Source organism: Nelumbo nucifera, chromosome 5 (assembly GCF_055504915.1).
Source record: "Nelumbo nucifera cultivar China Antique chromosome 5, China Antique-T2T, whole genome shotgun sequence".
Lineage (NCBI taxonomy): Eukaryota > Viridiplantae > Streptophyta > Magnoliopsida > Proteales > Nelumbonaceae > Nelumbo > Nelumbo nucifera.
In genome coordinates this window covers 85,585,405-85,605,894 of record NC_142653.1, presented here as the reverse complement: position 1 = coordinate 85,605,894, position 20,490 = coordinate 85,585,405, and the positions used below count along the sequence as shown (strand labels likewise).

At 41.8% G+C, this 20,490-nt stretch overlaps 1 protein-coding gene across 1 annotated transcript in view; it reads left to right on the top strand.

Annotated features, from left to right (window-relative positions):
- The first annotated feature begins 19,089 nt into the window (after positions 1 to 19,089).
- The window catches only part of LOC104590802 (calcium uniporter protein 2, mitochondrial-like), a 28,098-nt gene continuing 26,697 nt past the window's right edge, over positions 19,090 to 20,490 (top strand). The window contains exon 1 of the mRNA XM_010249544.3: positions 19,090 to 20,418. Coding sequence (XP_010247846.1) covers positions 19,984 to 20,418 — 435 coding nt within the window. The 5' untranslated portion in view covers positions 19,090 to 19,983. The remainder of the gene's footprint in view (positions 20,419 to 20,490) is intronic.

The window sequence follows — 20,490 nt, the reverse complement described above, 5'->3', positions numbered from 1 at the left end:
GTTTTATACCGGTCCACTTTTATATGGGAAACAAATGCGTATAAATGCAAACTGACAATAGAATTTTACATCGATTCATATTTACACTTCAATCAAATGCAGCCTAAAAAATTCAACCCATTTCTCACAATACAGTTGCGATTCACGTTCCTATATCACTAATGTAAGTATTTAAACTATTCATCCCATTAGAAACCATTTTTACTTGCCTACTTTTACTTTCAAACAAGAATTCATAACCGATATATTCATTCATATAATCATTCTTACATTCAATCATCTCTTTTTACCAATCAATCTCATTATCACAGTGTCTTATATATGTTCACATTTCACATAAAATTCACACATGTATTCTAACTTATACCAAAATCAATACATCAAACTACCAAAACATTGCATCGTCATCAAAACAAATATTTAAAAGCCATGATTAACATATAAACAATCATATGAAACAATGATATCGCACACGAAACTAGCTAGAGATGATCACTTATCTTTGAAGTTGATTGCCAATATATTTCTTAGAACTTATAAGCATACTATCACCTTGCCTTGGGAGCCCCTCCTTACTTTACTATGGAGACAATTATTTATTTATCACTGCTGTCATCCTTATGATGCCCATACGGTGAACCAAGACTCCTGCCCTTGAGTGGCCATTGTCACCAAGATATGATGAGCATTTAGAGTTGTACATTGGGGAATGACTCCATGTTTTCCTTCTTGAAAATTTCCTACAAGCCTACAAGAACAAATTAAGTACCCATGACGGGTAGTCCTTGAAACCTTTGGAATCCAAACAATTCTATCATCATGGATATTTCTTCTATATACTTGCAACTGCAAGAGATATGCCCATTTCTACCATACAATGACGGTCTAAGAGATGATGCCTTTTCATGACAATTGGGGGCTTCATGAAATGATTATTCAAGTCAATGTTTTTGAAGTGTCATTGACGCAGATGACTGGACCGTTCACCCCAGGAACCATCTAGTTCCATTTTACCCCAAACGCAGTCTCTGGCCAAAAACCATTGAATTGTTAATGAATCGTTGGCCCAAGTGGTTAAACCATTGACCTATTCAATGGTTTTTAGCCATTTTTATTTTAATTGTTTTTTTTTGTCAGAATAAGCCATCCGTTCAAATTGGACTGTCGAACTGTCAATGCAGAAACCGGTGGCTAGAACGGTTCTAATTCTAGGTCGTTTTTTAAAACATTGATTCAAATACTCTTGCCTTTATGACTTCTTGTATTTTGATCTAACTTTAACAAAAATAAATTTTTGGGAGAATGACCAATCAGCCCAGATCAGAATTTTATAGCCCCAAAGTACAAGGAGAATGCACCTTGACCGTGAATTCAGAATTCTGCATCGTGTGTATCTTTACTTCTATGTAAATTTTTTTGCTTTTCAAGCTTCTTTTCAAAACTTTTCATTCCTTCCATAAATTAATAAATGATGTTTTACAAATTAACCACTTTCTTCTTCAAGGTACCTTTTTTTTGGTAATTAAAGAGAGCTTCTGATTCATGCCATTAAAAAGGGAAACACGGGAGGAGGAGTCAATTTCCAACTCCTGCAAAACGTGATTGGCCAAACAGTCTGCCAAGGAATTACATGATCTCTGCACATGTTGAAAAGCAAGGGCAGAGCCTGGGGTGGCAGAGAGGAGACATGGCCCCCCATGCCTTGAAAATCCTCATAGTAGCTATTTAAATTTCATATATATTTTTCCCCTCTTATGGATATGTTTCTTATCTTTTAGCCCCCTATCTATGTTTATTACGCTTTGACCCCCTCAGTAAAAAATCCTAGCTCCTAGCTCCGCACCTGTTGAAAACGAAAGGCCTTAAAGGAAGCTACAAAAACTTTAATATCTTGCCAGAAAGCATTTAATGGAGAAAAGAAAGCCAAAGCAATTGAATCGATAGCAGCACGGATATCATTCACCACTTTCAAAGAGTCTGATTCAAAAATCACCTTCACTATCCCAAAGACTGAAGCTATCATGCAACTTAAACGTAAAGCCATAGCTTCCGCCATTTTCACTGAGGCACAGAAACACTTGGAGACTCTTCCAGTCAAGATGCAACCCTCTGAATCTCTTATTGTAAAAGCAAAACCAGAGTAGCTTCTACGAGGTAAAAAACATGCATCCACGTTTATCTTTATCCATCCTAGGGGAGGAAGGGTCCAAGTTTGTCACTACTCTATAGTTAGACCTAAAGATGTAAGAACTGATCGGCTAGGGGCATTCGATTGTAGAAGCTCCAACTTTTCGAAACTACCTGATTCGAGGTGGTGACTGATCCATTGAAAACCAACCCATTACGAGCCTTCCAAATTTCCCAACAGAAAATCGAGAAAGCCCGAATCCAATCCGGGCCATTTGGCATTCCATGTTGTTGGAGCAATAGCTCAACAAACCAATTTGCAAAAGAGTCACGGTCTATTTCCTCTGTTTGGACCACTAGGTTGCTAGCACAATAGACAGCCCTAGTAAAATTACATTTGAGCAGAATATGGACTACCGACTCCTCCTCTCCATATCGAGGAAACATAGCTAACCCTAAGTCCTTTCTTAGTCAATATCTGATGGACTGCTAGAGCATTAGAGATAGCTCGCCACATGAAATTTTTTATTTTTGGGGGTGATTTAGTAGTCCAAACCTTCTTCTAGGTTGTAGCTGGCATCTGAGGATACTTGTTATTCAGTATGAGAGTGCATTTAAGAGAACAATTTTGCAATGAAATATCCACTTTTGATAGAGTATTCCCCATCCATAGAGAAGTTCCAAATCAATATATTCTTGGACTCATGAAATCCAAGGGCAATCTTCTTTATAGCAATAACTTCTTTAAGAGAGGTACAATTTTGCAATGAAATACCCACTGCCCGACAAAAGAGGACCTCTCCCTCGACTGCAAGGTATAGTGTTGCATTCTCTACTCACATGGATCTCACGAATTAAAACTATTTGCAAACATTTTGAAACCATAACATATATATATATATATATATATATATATGTATGTATGTATGTATGTATATCTTTTTATAAATATATTTTGCAAAAACAAATTTCAACGGTTGAAATCAACTACTAACAATTTAGGTTTCCATCAGAGAGAGTGCATCCCCGATCATTCACTTTGTCCGACAAAGGGGCTGATTCTATCACTATGATCACCCACTCAGATGAATTCTCATACTGTCTCAACATACCCAGGTTTTGACCCCCTCTAAGGATCTCACTGATTTGCATATCAAATACAGCCTAATCCAACACCTAGTGCAGTATTATAATCGAGTCTAGGGGTCAGGTGTAACATTCTAGTTTTGCCCATCTATCTCCAAGGTCCACGAAAATACTAGAATTTTGGTCCAGTTCAGGATTTCAAGAAAACCCACACTGCATGTACCTCAGGTCTCACCTTGGCAGTTGAGACAATCCACCCCAACCAACTTGGCAGCACATCAGTGTCAGCCCTTGGCAGGATAAATCTCCCCAAATCTATCCAATGACTATGAAGATTCTAAACTAACACGAATCTCATAAATGTCCTATTTAAGGGTATTACATAGAAACACACCATAATGACATGAATCAATTGTGTACTTTATTCATTTACAATAAATGTCGAAAGGTACATCAATCTGATTGGAGCTAAGGGCATAACTATCTAACAACTCCCACTTGCACTTAGGTACAATCGGATACAAGCCAGAGTCTCATACTTTCCACGTGTTTTTCAAATACTTTTTGTGTCAATGGCTTAGTCAATGGGTATGCTACATTTTCTGTTGATGCTACCTTTTAAACATCAATATCCCGTAGATCCAATGTTGTCACACAACAATGGAATGGGTGATGTGCTAAATTCCAAATTCTATAATGAACACTTTCATTATTTAGGCAGCCTCACTTACGGCAAGGTTTTTGGCTTGGGTTGTGAACTGTTATTCTTACTACTTAGGACCCCATCGTGAAGATGTAACCAGATGTAATCATTCTACCATCTGGATCTGATTGGCATTCGGTATCAGTATACCCTTAGATCTGTAGTGAACTACCATCGAATACCAGACAAAACTCTTTTGTCCTTCGAAGGTATTTTAGTTTGTTTTTCACAGCGGTCCAATGCTCCTGCCTTGGGTTATATTGGTATCTACTTGCCACACTCACTGTGAGAAATGTTAGGACAAGTGCACAGCATGGCATACATGATGCTCCCTATGGCTGAGGCATAGGAAATCTCTTTCATGCCCTCAATCTCTTCGGGAGTCTTGGGAGGCATACCCTTGGAGAGAGTGACTCCATGCTTTAAAGGAACATTTCCTTTCTTGGAGTTCTCTATGATGTATCTCTTGACTATTTTGTCATGTAAGCAGACTGAGATAATCCAATTATCCTTTTCGATCTATCTCTATAGAGTCGAAGAACCAGTATGTAGGAGGCTTCTCTAAGATCTTTCATGGAGAATTGTTGTGAAAGCCACATTTTCACCGTAGTTAACATTCCTACATCATTCACAATGAGTAGAATGTCATCTACATACAGAACTAATAAGTAATCTCATCCCCACTAGTCTTCCTATAAACACAGGGCTCATCTGGATTTTGCTCAAAGTCAAACTATTTAACGATCGAATTAAACCGGATGTTCCAACTCCTAGATGTTTGCTTAAGTCCATATATGGATCGGTTGAGTTTACATACCATGTGTTCCTGACATGTAGCTATGAAACCTTGCGGTTGCTGCATATAGATATCTTTAGTAAGATCTCCATTCATGAATGTGGTTTTGACACCCATTTGCCAAATCTCGTAGTCATGGTAAGCTGCTACAGCTAGCAGGATCCTAATGGATTTAAGCATGGCCACAGGCAAAAAGGTTTCATTATAATCGATTCCCACTTTCTGAGTGTACCATTTCGCCACTAGACGAGCCTTGTAGGTCTCAACTTTACCATCATGGCTTTTCTTCCTCTTATAGATCCATTTGCAACCAATTTCCTTTACCCCCGGGGGCAGATCTACTAGAGTCCAGATTCCATTGGTCTCCATTGAGTCTCTCTCAGCTATCATGGCTTCTACCCCCTTTAAGGAATCTATGTCTAACATAGCTTTCGTATAAGTCACGGGATCCTCCTCACTGGTCGTGGCTTCCACCAAGTAATTTTCTTAGTCATAGCCCAAATGAACTGGAGGCCTGGAATCACATACCTGAAATCCATAATTGATCCTATCATTTAAATAACTGTAAAGTCCATATGTAAAGCCCATTTAAAGCCTATAACATTATCAAATAATATTATCTAGGTATATAGGCTGAACTGCAAATAGCAGTTCGACCCATATAGCATTTATGTTGAATTGGGGTAAAGCAGTTTTAACAAATTAAAATTGGGTTTTACAGATGTGGACCAAATTGCATCTTGCAATTAACCATCAATCCCCCAGCCCATATAGAAAATTTTAGGGTTGAGAACAACCCCCTATTGAATCATAGATTTGGTCCAACCAGTTTGGTCCAACCTGGTTTGAATGGGTTTGATGTTTGATGTTTAATTCAAGATTCAATTCAAGAAGATGATCTGAAATAAAACAGCTGATACAAGACAATCAAGAATCAGTAAGAGGGTTGTTCATATGACTGCTACCCTGCAAAACAAAGGTCAGTTCGCAGTATGCAATTTCCAAAACTACAAATCATAGATTGCTAAGCCCGAATCTGTGGAATTTTCTCCCTTGCGCTTTCTGCTTAATCTTCAAATGAAATAAAATAGAAAACCTAATTTTCTATTAATATTACATCAGATTTTAATTCCTATACATTCTGTCTAAAATTAAAGAATAATAAAATTAATTACAGACCAAGAATGAATAGAACAAATCAGCAGATGTGTAGAGTTTCTTGTGAAAATTAAAGAATTTGATCTCTACCATACGAACAACCCAAAATCCAAGAAAAATATATAGAATAGTTCTAAATATTAATCAGTTTAATAAAGATTTAATTTCAGATCATTCACCAAAAAAATGGAACCAATTTCCTAGAAAAACGATAACTACGCAAATCGGGTAGAACGCCTTCTACCCATTTGCACAAATCCAAATCTGGTTTAATTCGGTTCAAGATTTGAACCTGGCTCTGATACCACTGAAAGGGATGAGAGATCCATCATATGGATGGTTGAACCCTACAGGAAGGTTGGGCGCAATTTCAAAAATTTCTCTCTCCCCCATCTGGGAATCGCATTCCCTATTTTAGAAAACTGCATTTTCAAGGATCAATCTTGGACCAAACCATACTAGTTCAAAATCCAAAAGGGAGGAAAGAGATATACCTGATACGGAGTAACAGTAACTCCCAACGAAGGTGTTCACACCCAAAGAGAAAACAAAAAACTGTTCCCACTGAAAATGACATAGTGTGAGGTGAAGCAAAGTCAACAAGATGGTTTTTCATCAAGAACCAAATTCTTTAGCAAGAATGTAGTAGAGGATTGGTGAACACAACTTCAGATTGCTTCTTCTAGCAAGAAGCAATATCAAGAATGATTCTTCATCACACCCACCGGTGGAGATCAAACTAGGCAGGGGCGGCAAGAGTAGGGGAGAAAAGAGCAGAGGACAAAAGTAGTCAAACTGTGAAGTCTTCTCTCTGTATTCAGCGAACTGTGAATTTCTGGAGGTCCTCCCTACTCTCCTATTTATAGCCTTAAAGAGATAATCTCCTAATCCTATTAGGAGTTTCCTAATCCAAACCTTTTATTTGGATCTGGACTCTCTTTAACAGATAAGGATAATACCTTATCTTATCTACAGATAAAGATTAACCTTCCTAATCAAATTAGGAGTTCCTTTTATCCAAATCTTTATTTGGATATGGACTCTTTCTAAGTGATAAGGATAATCCCTTATCTTATCTACTGATCAAAATCCTAGATCCACTCCTATTTAATTAATCTTATTAACCTAGTTCGAATTGGGCTTTAGGCCCATTAAGTTTGTGTGCTCAATTAACCTCTTAACCTGCTGCCTAGTTGGCTCTCCTTGTATGGCATGGGACCCAAACATTGATCTACACATTAGCCAGATGGGTTCAACCCACCCTTTGTTACAAGGCCTAGCCGAATTCACTGTAGGAGACAGTGAACCCCTAAGTCCATCACCATGGGCTCTTAATGAGCCCAACATTTACACTAAATGGTCTTTGGGTCCAGCCACCTTATGAAAACCCAAGGACTGTGGGCAGATGCAAGATTAGCCCATCAGGTATTACCCTCAATGGTCTTACACTTTACCTCTCAACCCATAATAATCAAACACTGCCCGACAAGAGAGGACCTCTCCCTTGGCTACAAGGTACAGTGTTGCACTCTCTACTCATATGGATCCCTAGAATTAAAATCAATTGCAAACATTTTGAAACCATAATATATATATATATATATGTATGTATGTATATCTTTATATAAATATATTTTGCAAAAACAAATTTCAACAGTTGAAATTAACTACCGACAATTTGGATTTCCATCAGAGAGAGTGCATCCCCGATCATTCACTTTGTCCGACAAAGGGGCTGATCCTGTCACTATGATCACCCACTCAGATGAATTCTCAAACTGTCTAGGTTTTGACCCCCTCTAAGGATCTCACTGATTGGCATATTAAAGACAACCCAATCCAACACCTAGTGCAGTATCATAATTGAGTCTATGGGTCAGGTGTAACATTCCAGTTTTGCCCATCTATCTCCAAGGTCCACGACAATACTAGAATTTTGGTCTGGTTTAAGGTTTCAAGAAAACCCATATTGCATGTACCTCCAGTCTCACCTTGGCAGCCGAGACAAGCCACACCAACCAACTTGGCAGCACATCAGTGTCAGCCTTGGCAGGATAAATCTCACCAAATCTATCCAACGGCTGTGAAGATTCTAAACTAGCACGAATCTCATAAGTGTCCAATTTAAGGGTATTACACAGAAATACACCACAATGACGTGAATCAATTGTGTACTTTATTTATTTACAATAAATGTCAAAGGTACATCAATCTGATTGGAGCTAAGGGCATAACTGTCTAACAACTCCCACTTGCACTTAGGTATAATCGGGTTCAAGCCAGAGTCCCATACTTTCCACGTGTTTTTAAACACTTTCTGTGTCAGTGGCTTAGTTAGTGTCTATCAGGTATAACCCTTAAAGGTCTTACACTTGACCTCTCAACTCTTAATGATCAAACATTGCCCGACAATTTGAAACCATAATATATAAGTATACCTCTATATAAATATATTTTGAAAAACCAAATTTCAAACACATTTGAAATTCACTACCGACAGTTTAGGTTTCTATCAGAGAGAGTGCATTTCCCTGATCATTCGCTTTGTCCGACAAATGGGCTGATCCTGTCACTATGATCACCCCCTCCGGTAAATTCTCAAACTGCCCTAACATACCCATGTTTTGACCCACTTTAAGGATCTCACTGATTGGCACATCAAAGACAGTCCAATCTGACACCTAGTCCAGTACCATAATCAAGTCTAAGGGTCAGGTGTAACATTTCAGATTTGCCCATCTATCTCCAAGGTCCAGGGCAACACTGAAATTTGGTCCGGTTCAAGGTTTCAAGAAAACCCATATTGCATGTACCTCAAGTCTCACCCTGGCAGTTGAGACAAGCCACCTTACCAACTTGGAGGTACATCAGTGTCAGCTTTGGTAGGATAAATCTCCCTAAATCTATCCAACGGCAATGAAGATTCTAAACTAACACGAGTCTCAAAAGTGTCCAGTTTAAGGGTATTGCATAAAAACACACCAAATCACATGAATCAATTATTCCATTTTATTCATTTACAATAAATGTTATCAAGTACATCAATCCGATTGGAGCTAAGGGCACACACTATACGTTGCACATCACATGTAGAAACAAAATTGATCCAATCAATTAATAACTATAAAACCCATAATTAAAGCCCATAATAATCCATAATATTACAAACTAACATTATCTAGGTATATGGGCTGAATTGCAAAGAGCAGTTCAACGCATATAGCTTTTATGCAGTTAATGGGCTAAAGCAGTTTTAACACATTAAATCTGGGTTTTACAAGTGTGGGTTGAATTGCATCTTGCAATTAACCATCAACTCCTGGACCCAAGAATAAAAAAATTAGGACTGACAGCAGCCCCCATCGAACCATAGATTCGGTCCAACCAGTTTGGTTCAATCTGGTTCGAATGGGTCTAGGGTTTGATCTTTAATTCAAGATTTAATTCAAGATTATGATCTGAAATTAAATTACTGATAAAAGACATTCAAGAATTAGTAGAAGGGCTGTTTGTAGATCTGCTACCCTGCAAAACAGAGGTTAGTTCGCAGTTTGTAGTTTCTAAAACTGCAAATCGTAGATAGCCGAACCCTAATCTGCGAAACTCCTTCCTTCTGCGCGATCTGTTTCGAATTTGAATGAAATAAAATAGAAAAACCCTAATTTTCTATTAATATTACATCAAAAAGAATTCTTATACATTATGTCTAAAAACTAAAAAAAAATTAATTACAGACAAGAATGAATAGAATAGTAGGAGCGCAGACTTCTTGCACCAATCAAGATTTCGATCTCCACCGTACAAATAGCCAAGATAAATATAAAGAACAATTCTAAATATAAATCAGATTTAAAAATATTTAATTTCAGATCAATTGCCCTTAAATCTAGGAACCAATTTTCTAGAAAATCACTAATCTGCGCAAATCGGGTAGAATGCTTTCTTCCCATTTGCACAGTTCCAGATCTGGTTAATTTTGGTTCAAGATTTGAACCTGGGCTCTAATACCACTGAAGGAATGAGACATCCATCATATGGATGGCCAAACCCATTAGGTAGGTTGGGCGAAATTTCAAAAAAATTCTCTCTCTCCCATGCGGGAATCACATTCCCTATTTTTAGAAAACTACATTTTCAAGGATCAATCTTGAACCTAAACCAGACCAGATCTGAAACCAAAAGGTAGGAGATGGATATACCTGATACGGAGTATTAGTAACCCCCAACGAAGGTGTTCATGCCCAAGGAGAATACCAAAAACTGCTCCCACTGAAGATGACATAGTATAGGGTGGAACAGAATCAGTAGGGTGGTTCTTCAGCAAGAACTCGATGGAGGGCAGGTGAGCACGACTTCTGATTATCTTTTCTCCCAAAAGATAATATCAAGAACTCTTCTTGATCGCTCCTACAGGTGGAGATCGAACTAGTTATGGCGGCAATAGCAGGAGAAGGCAAGAGCAGAAAATAAAGGCAGCCCAACTGTGTGCTATCTTCTCTCTTGAATCAGTAAATCTGAAGAATGAACTGGAGGTTCGCCCTATTCCTCTATTTATAGCCTTAAAGAGAGCATCTCCTAATCCAAATCTTGTATTTGGATCTGGACTCTCTTTAAGAGATAAGGATAATCTCTTATCTTATCTGCAGATAAAGATCAACCCTCCTAATCTAATTAGGAGTTTCTTGATCCAAATCTCTATTTGGATCTAGACTCTCTGAGTGGATAGGAAAAATCCCTTATCCTATCTGCTGATCTAAATCCCAAAACTGCCCCTCTTTAACTAATCTTATTAAGCCAGTTCGAGTTAGGCTTTAGGCCCATTAAGTCCATGTGCTCACTTATCCCCCAAACTGCTGACCAGTTGAATATCCTTGTATGGCATGGAACCCAAACATTGATCTACACATCAGCCACATGGGTTCAGCCCAACCTCTGTTACAAGGCCTAGCCGAATTCACTGTAGGAGACAGTGAACCCCTGAGTCCATCACCCTGGGCTCTTAATGGGTCCAACATTTACACTAAATGGTCACTGGGTCAAGCCACCTTATAAAAACCCAAGGACTGTGGGCAGATGCAAGATTAGCCCATCAGGTATTACCCTCAATGGTCTTACACTTAACCTCTCAGCCTATAATGATCAAACACTACCCGACAAGAGAGGACCTCTCCCTCGGCTGCAAGGAACAATGCTGCACTCTCTAATCACATGGATCCTGGGAATTAAAACCTTTTGCAAACATTTTGAAACCATAATATATATATGTATATCTGTATATAAATATATTTTTCAAAACAAATTTCAACGGTTGAAATCGACTACCGAAAGTTTTGGTTTCCATTAGAGATTGCATCCCCGATCATTCACTTTGTCTGACAAAGGGGCTGATCCTATCACTATGATCACCCACTCAGATGAATTCTTGGACTGTCCCAACATACCCTGGTTTTGACCCCCTCTAAGGATCTCACTGATTGGCATATCAAGACAGTCCAATCCGACACCTAGTGCAGTATCATAATCGAGTCTAGGGTTTAGGTGTAATATTTCGGTTTTGCCCATCTATCTCCAAGGTCCAAGGCAATAGTGGAATTCTGGTCCGGTTCAGGGTTTCAAGAAAACCCACACTACATGTACCTCAAGTCTCACTCTAGCAGCTGAAACAAGCCACCCCAACCAAATTGGCGGTACATCAGTGTCAACCTTGGCAGGATAAATCTCCCAGATCTATCCAACGGCTGTGAACATTCTAAACTAACACGAGTCTCATAAGTGTCCAGTTTAAGGGTATTACACAGAAACACACCATAATAACATAAATCAAATATGTACTTTATTCATTTACATTAAATGCCATAATGTACATCATTCTGGTTGGAGCTAAGGGCATACACTGTTTAACAACACAATCTAACAGTTTCACATGGCCAAGTTCACCAATTTGCCCCTAAGTGGCAGGTAGCCCCAAGGAGGTGTGCACTGGTCAGTAGACTAGGACGGGGCACTCCAAATTGTTTAAGTGTACACATCAAACCCGAACAGGACACGTAATTGCCGTCAGGATTGACCGACGAAGCGAAATGGAGCTTTACACAAAACCTCCGTTTTGTTTCGTCAAGCCGAACCATAACTCTAATCGGGCTACCATTCGACCCCTATCGTTGTGGGACAATTTCCTACCGTGTTGTGTCAGTCCCACACCCCATCCATAACCCTACCCCTTGGGCACTTCATGTGCCTAAATTCACCAAGTTGCCCCCTAAGCAGCATGTTTCCCAAAGAGGGGTGCATTGGTTGCCAAACCGGGATGAACCACTCCACAAAGTCTCATTATTCACCTTCAACCCGAATGGGACACCTAATTGCCGATGGACTTAGGTAACATAGCGAAATGAAAACTTACCCATAACCTCTGTTTCACTTCGTCGAGCCTACCCGTAACCCTGACCAGGCTGCTATTCAACCAATTGCACCGAGGGACAATACGCCTACCACATCATTTCTATCTCGAGGCCCATACCTAACCCTAGCCAGTAGTGCACAACACATGGGTAAATCTAGTACGTTGCCCCTGTGTGACAGTTCAGCCACCATCAGCACGCCATCAGCACGCCATCTAAGTGTCTTGGGTTGGGTCCTTGTACTCTTTTTGTAAGGGGGGTATGCCAATGGCAATTTTGTAAATAGTAGTATGCATGTACAGTATTTTGATGTATCCTTTTGTCACTCCCCAAAAAGCTTAACGTACTCTTTGAGGGGAGGTAGGTAGTCAAGTGAGCTCATAAGCATGTAAAGGTTAAGCACGAGATCCCCTCGACACTGTACTGTGTGCTTGTGCTTACCACTGATTAATGCAATACAAGTTGCCTTTTGTCTAATTTGTGTGCACTCTTGTTTCCTTTTGTGTGTTGTTGCTTGCATTTGTAGGCTTTCTCGACCCCAATCGAGCGCCGCACGGGGCCCCGTCGATTAGCCCCGTGACAGTTGGTATCAGAGCATCGTTGACACTAGCGGTTGTCAAGCCCAACGAGTCCCTTTCGTGCCCTGCAACAACTCCAGCCCGATGAAGAATCGTGACATGCGAGAGGAAATCCAGGAAGAGATCTCACGGGTTTATAATGAGGACGAGCCTAGAGGTAGCTATCCCAAAGACAAAGGCGTCAGCTCAAAGCATAGCAAGCGTGACAAGTCAATTGACAAGCTTGCGACCATGGACAAGCGCATCATGCGCTATGAAGCAGTGGTTGGCGAAACTCGTGACCGTGTGGACGAGCTTCAACTCAACCTTGAGACCGTAGCATCGGTCGTGGAAAGATTGGAGGACCAGTCCGGTGACAACTCCAACAGGCCAGACAACCCACTAGAAGACCTGGTGAATGCCTACAGATCCAGCTCGAAGACTTGAAGGGCGAAGTGACCCTTCTGAAGAGGCTAATGGCCAGTACAGCCAGCACACCTGCTGCTCCAACCCCTCCAAAGATCAAAGTCCGCGAGCCTACCTCATATGCAGGGACCCGCGATGCCCGGGAGCTTGACAACTTCCTGTGGCAAATGGAACAATATTTCACCGCCGTCGAACTCGTCGAGGAGGCGGCCAAGGTGCGTACTGTTGTTATGTATCTTACTGATGTTGCTATGTTATGGTGGCGCAGGAGATGTGCTGATGCGGAGCGAGGATTATGCTCCATTAATACCTAGTCCATGTTCAAGAGCGAGATAAAGCGTCAGTTCTATCCAGAGAACGTGGAGTACCAAGCCCGTCGGAAGCTCAAGAACCTAAAACACACGGGCTCATTGCATGAGTACGTGAAGGAGTTCTCCGCACTATCGCTCAAGATCACGGACATGTCAGACAAGGACCTGCTCTTCAACTTTATGGACAGCCTACAACAATGGGCCAAGCTTGAACTCCAGAGACGAGGTGTGAAGGACCTCGCCACAGCCATGGCCATTGCTGAACAACTGGTAGACAACAAGCGACTAAGCAAAGACGGCCCCAAACCCAACTCATATAAGGGCGTAGGCAAGATAGGAGGTGATAGGAAACCTTACTACGCGCCCAAGGGAGACTCTGGGCCAAGTAAATCCAACACTTTTAAGTTCTACAGGAGACCCGAAGGAGACTCTGGATACAGGGGTGGCCAGTTTGTGAAGAGAACCCCTCCGGCACCATGCTTCATCTGTGAGGGAAAGCATTGGACTAAGGATTGTCCTAGTCGGGGGAAGCTCAATGCCTTGCTAGCAAAGCTTAGTGATGATGAGCATAGCGAGGAGGAGAAGGAACCAGGGGAGACAAGAATAGGGGCTCTACGAAGACTCAATGCAATGAAGAAGAAGACGAGCCCGCAAGGAGCATCAAAGTTCAAGCCGAAGGGACTGATGTATGTAGACATTTGCTTGAATGGTAAGCCCACAAGAGCCATGGTGGATACAGGTGCTACCCACAACTTTATCTCTATGGAGGAAGCATCCCGAGTAGAACTTGCACCTACCAAGGAAGTCGGATGGTTGAAGGCTGTGAACTCTAATGCCAAACCCATAGAAGGTGTAGCTCATGGGGTGGTCTTGCAACTTGGTGACTGGGAAGGGATGATAGACCTCTCAGTCGTGCCCATGGATGATTTTTAGGTAGTTCTTGGCATGGACTTCTTAAGTCAAGTAAAGGCGGTAACCATGCCCTTCCTCAACAAAGTGTGCATATTCGAAGATCAGGCTCCTTGCATGGTTCCAGTTGTGCTAGAGACCACGTCCACCTCAAGATACTCTCAGCATTGCAACTCAAGGATGGAGTGCGGAAAGGAGAGACCACTTACCTAGCCACATTGGTGGACATTGCCTTTGAAAGCCGCAAATTGAATGATACAGAGAGGAGGTACACTGTGCAAGAGAAGGAGATGACAGCCATCGTCCATTGCCTCCGCACATGGCGACACTACCTGCTTGGCTCCAAGTTCGTGGTCAAGACTGACAACATAGCTACTAGTTACTTTTAGTCTCAGAAGAAGCTGAGCCCTAAGCAAGCTCGATGGCAAGATTTCTTAGCGGAGTTTGACATGACTCTAGAGTACAAGCCAGGGCCGATGAACAGGGTTGCTGATGCACTTAGCAGGAAGGCCGAGCTTGCAGCACTATCCACAGGTGAAGGTCCCTCTCAAAGCCAGATCAAACTGAACCTCATTAAGCTCATCAAGGAAGAACTCTAGAAGGACCCCATTGCTCAGAGCCTATTGACAGCGGCTCGTGAAGGGAAGACTAGGCGGTTTTGGGTTGAAGAAGGCCTTCTTTTGACAAAGGGAAGGCGGATATTTGTACCGAGAGTTGAAGACTTGAGGAAGACTCTCCTATGTGAATGTCATGACAGCTTATGGGCAGGACATCCTGGGTGGCAGCGTACCTTGGCACTTCTACAACATGCCTACTATTGGCCTCATATGGAGCAAGATGTTCGAGAATACACAAGGACATGCCTGATTTGCCAGCAAGACAAGCCCGAGCGTGCCAAGCCTCTTGGACTCCTACAGCCTCTTCCAACTCCCTCACAACCTTGGGAGAGTGTTTCCATGGACTTCATCAACGGTCTTCCTAAAGTGGGAGACTATACATCCATCATTGTTGTTGTTGATAGATTTTCCAAGTATGCCACTTTCACCCCAGCACCAAAGCACCTTTCAGCTGAAGACACGGCATATCTTTTCTTCAAGCACGTGGTGAAATATTGGGGAGTCCCACAGAACATTGTTAGTGATCGGGATCCCCGATTCACTAGTGCTTTCTGGACAGAGCTATTCAAGCTTCTTGATTCGAACTTGAACTTCTCCAGCAGCAGCCATCCAGAGTCAGATGGGCAGACAGAGAGAATGAATTCCCTCCTTGAAGAGTACCTCCGCCATTTTGTATTAGCTACACAGAAGAATTGGGTTCGATTGCTAGACATTGCACAGTTCTCCGTCAACACACAGAAGAGCTCCTCCACCAATCAAAGTCCTTTTGAAGTCATCACCGGCCAACTACCAAGATGTCCGCACAGCATCGTCAACAACCATCAAGGAAGAAGCCCTCGAGCCTTCACTTTCACCAGGGAATGGAAAGAATGCCTTGACATAACTCGAGCCTCCCTGGAGAAAGCCTCTAGAAGAATGAAGAAATGGGCCGATTTGGGTAGACGACCCGAGAACTTCCAAGTAGGTGACCTGGCCTTAGTAAAACTCCATATCCATTGCCTTAGGTTCTTTCGAAGAGTTCACCCCGGGCTTGTGAGAAAATATGAGGGACCCTGTGAAATCCTAGCCAAAGTAGGAGCTTCAGCCTATAGACTCAAACTACCTCCATGGCTAAAAGTACACCCTGTCTTTAATGTAAGCCAACTTAAACCCTACCATGCCGACAACCAAGACACCTCCCGAAACCAAAGTCAACGCCCACACCCATCCTACCAACCACCCAAGAACCGATCCCTTGACTCCATCCTCAACCATAGGTTGTCCCAATCCTCCCAAACATCAGAATGGGAGTACCTGGTGAAGTGGAAGGGACTTGCAGAAGACCTCCTTCCGTTCGCAGTGAAGCTAGACGAGTACCTGAGGAAGAAGATTGAATTGAGTGGGGGAGACTGTGACGGTTCAGCCACCATCAGCGCCATCAGCACGCCATCTAAGTGTCTTGGGTTGGGTCCTTGTACTCTTTTTGTAAGGGGGGTATGCCAATGGCAATTATGTAAATAGTAGTATGCATGTACAGTATTTTGATGTATCCTTTTGTCACTCCCCCAAAAGCTTAACGTACTCTTTGAGGGGAGGTAGGTAGTCGAGTGAGCTCATAAGCGTGTAAAGGTTAAGCACGAGATCCCCTCGACACTGTACTGTGTGCTTGTGCTTACCACTGATTAATGCAATACAAGTTGCCTTTTGTCTAATTTGTGTGTACTCTTGTTTCCTTTTGTGTGTTGTTGCTTGCATTTGTAGGCTTTCTCGACCCCAATCGAGCGCCGCACGGGGCCCCGTCGATTAGCCCCGTGACACCTGGGTGGCAAGTGAGCTGAAGGAGGGGTGCCTTGGCCACCAAATCAGGTCAAGCCACTCTGGGAAGTCCCATGATTCACATTCCGCCCAAATGAGAATGCCTAATTGCCGATGGCTTTGGCTAACAAAGAAAAATGGAGGTTTACCCATAACCTTCGTTTCACTGCGTAGAGCCTACCTGTAACCTTGACCAGGCCGCCATTCAGCCCATGGAACTGGGGAACAATACCTTACCACATGGCTGAAGGTACGAGGTTCATCCCAAAATTGAACCCCCTGTGCGCCACATGTTGCCAATGGGGCATACACATGGGTGTGAAACAACTCCTTTTCTCACTAATGCATATTTCACAATCATCGGATATACTCCTTTAACACTTCAGGAGGGTGAGGGAACATGGACCATCTGTCGGTTCATATATATACTATCGACAACATCAAAACCACACAACCAACTAGATGTTAGACATTGTATAGAAGTTTGAATGGTAATTTAAACTTCAAAAAATGAAGTATGCTGATGTAATCAACAAACATACATTCCACCCACATAAAGAAAAGTTCCCCCTCTCCAACCCACGTAACATGTAAACCAACAAAATGGGAGGAGGATTATAGCAACAACAAATCCTTAAGTCCAATCACACAGCTCTAAAACGCCATTTGTAACATACATGAGAGGAATACAAAGATAATCAACAAAATAACCAACTATCGAATTTTACAAACACCTTAGATGGCCACCTCCAGTGCTGATCTCAAACACTTGATCTGCATACGACAATCATCTACAGAATGTTGTAGGTCGCCAATGTTGTCCAAAATATCACCATTACTACCAGGAGATGTAACCTCATCCAAATATCCTATAGGAACTGCTCACTCAAAGAATTTGCATCTTCCAGGTCTAATGGAACAGTTCTCATATACCTCGCCTTCATCCAATGTGTTCTCCTACAAGTGCGCGAGTATCCATAAGTTGCAATAAATTTGATTATTCAAACTTCTGAAGACAAAGTTAACACTACTAAAAATTTACCTTAGATTTAAACAGACAACTGTAGAATAGCTTCTGCAGGTTTTGGGGTGTTGTAGATATATGAAGGATACACTTCCTCTTGCAGTAGCAATACTTCGTTTCACACCTCAAATTCACAGGGGAGGGATTGCCTCCACTCCATTGGCTGCTCATTTTATTGTGATGCTCGGTGGGAAGTACATATCAATATATATTATTTAGTTAAAAAAAACTAACATACAATAATAACTTAACTAAAATACATAGCTGACGTTTTCTCCTTTAACAGAATGCTTAATTTGATTGTAGTTATGATTGGGTTAATGATTAATAGAAATATGATGCCATAATACTCTTCCTAAGACATTTAAAAGTGAACTCTCGGATGTACCTGGGTTAGTTTACATACCAATTGTGGCACACCATTTCTACCTTTTGATGGCTTATGCAAATTTACTAATACAAAACCTAATGCCATGAACCACCCAATGCCATCATAATGGTGTCATAGTAATATACTTCTATTTTTACAACTTGTGATAGATTAAGAATAACAGATCAGATAATCAAACTATTTCAAACAAAAGGGAATTACTGGGTCACACCAAAGAATTGGGAGTAGACAAATGTTAGAAAGCAATGAAACCTATGCATTTCAGAAGAAAATATCCTTCGTTGGTACTCTTCCGCTTCACATGGTAGGGGTGGGGATATAGGTGACGCCAGAGAGTCAACTGACAACAGCCGTTGGCAAAACTCTAAAGTGCGAAAGGGAATCCCTCTATAGCTGGGGAGGAAGACAAACGTTTCAAAGAGCAACAAACACACTATTATAGATATTGGATTGGGTGAAACTGATTACTTGGGGAGAACTCTGCCAATGATGGACAAAGCCCACTTTGTCAAGCCATAATAACGAGAGCGTAAGCACGGAACCAAAGGGATTAAGTGATTAATGGGAACTTGCTTAATCAGGGATGAGGCACATAATAACGAATCAGAGGGGTTAAGAGATTGACGGGACCTTACTCAATTGAGGATGAAACAAAGAGAATAATGGAACCTAATGAACTAGAAACAAAGGGAATGGGATAGACTAACGGGGGGGGGGGGGGGGGCTACCTGAAACCAGCGAGTACTAGAGAAGCTAAGGGAACCTTGCTCAAGCCAGGGTGAAACACATAGCCTAACGGAGCCTCCTACAATGAAATCATGGGGAATATGACCCACTATCTACGCCTTGCTAAGATAATAAATGCAGAGGAAGACGGTGAATGCGGTGGAAGAAGAAGAAGTAGGTGAATGCAGAGAAAGAAGAAAAAGAAAGTGGTTGGCAAACGATGAATGCAGTGGAAGGAGAAGACATTCCAACCACTGGACGGCTGGAGGAAGTAGGTGAATGCGGAGGGGTAAAGTTAGAATGTATATTTGACGTGTTCGAATTGGTGGAGCGAACAATTTATTAGGTGGAGCAAGAGATAAAATGGCATTCGTTTTCTGAGGTGGAGCAAAAACCCCTTGTGTTTTTATGACTAAACCCCCTTGGTTTTTTACAGTCATTAACTAGCATTAACGCTTCAGTCGAACTTCAGCCGGTGGTAGGTGTTGGCCTGATGAACAGCAAATAACGTGTCAAAATTTTAGTGGACTCGAATAAAACGAATAACGGACTAATTGCTCTTGACACGAGTTTGGAAAGACGTGTTTGAACTTTGAAGTCTTAACTTCATTCGGCATATCGCATTGACCACAGTGAAGTGGTCACAGTAGATCCGGACTCTCAGGAAATGCGCCACCACTGCCCGTCTTGACCGATTCAAAATGAAATGAGCAAATGACGAACCTCCATTCTGGATTTGAAGCCATGATATCGCTTGTTTGCTCTCTCGGACACAGTTAAACTGCCTACAGATGTTTCGGTCTTTGCCGTTGGAGGGTCCTTTTGGTTCGTTGGTCTCGCGCATTTAAACCGAACGTCCTGCAGTCGTTTCTCTCTTCACTCTTGTTTTTTTTTTTTTCTCTTTATTCCGTGAATGATCTGATAAAGGGATACACATATTGATCATATATTAAAGTAATGTTAAAATTTTCGCGTAATCTGTTGCAAAGGAGTCTGTGTTTGTCGTCGGCCGTGAGACATGGGTGGAAGCCGTTAGGGTTGCGGTGGGTGGAGACCGATACTTCTGTCCCTCCGTCACCGTCGAAGCAATTGCCGAAAGAAGATGATTCGAGCACCTGCAGCGGAGGCGGAGGAGAAAGAGTAAGAGTAGGAAGAGATGAGATATCGTTCGCGGAGGCAAAGAAGTTAATGAGACTGGTAAATGTGGAAGCGTTGAAGAGGAAGCTTGGGATGGAAAGAGAGGAGGTAATCTGCTATTCTGAGCTTGTCAACACTTGTCAAAGCATGGGCGTCACTAGAACCCCCGAAGAGGCTGCCGCTTTCGTCCGAGTTCTCGACGAGGCCGGCGTTATTCTCCTCTTCAGAGACAAGGTATATCTTCACCCAGACAAGGTATGAACTCTCCCTCTGCTCCTTCTCTGTTAATCAGGTCACTATTGTTATCATTTTTTTTTTCTTTTCTTT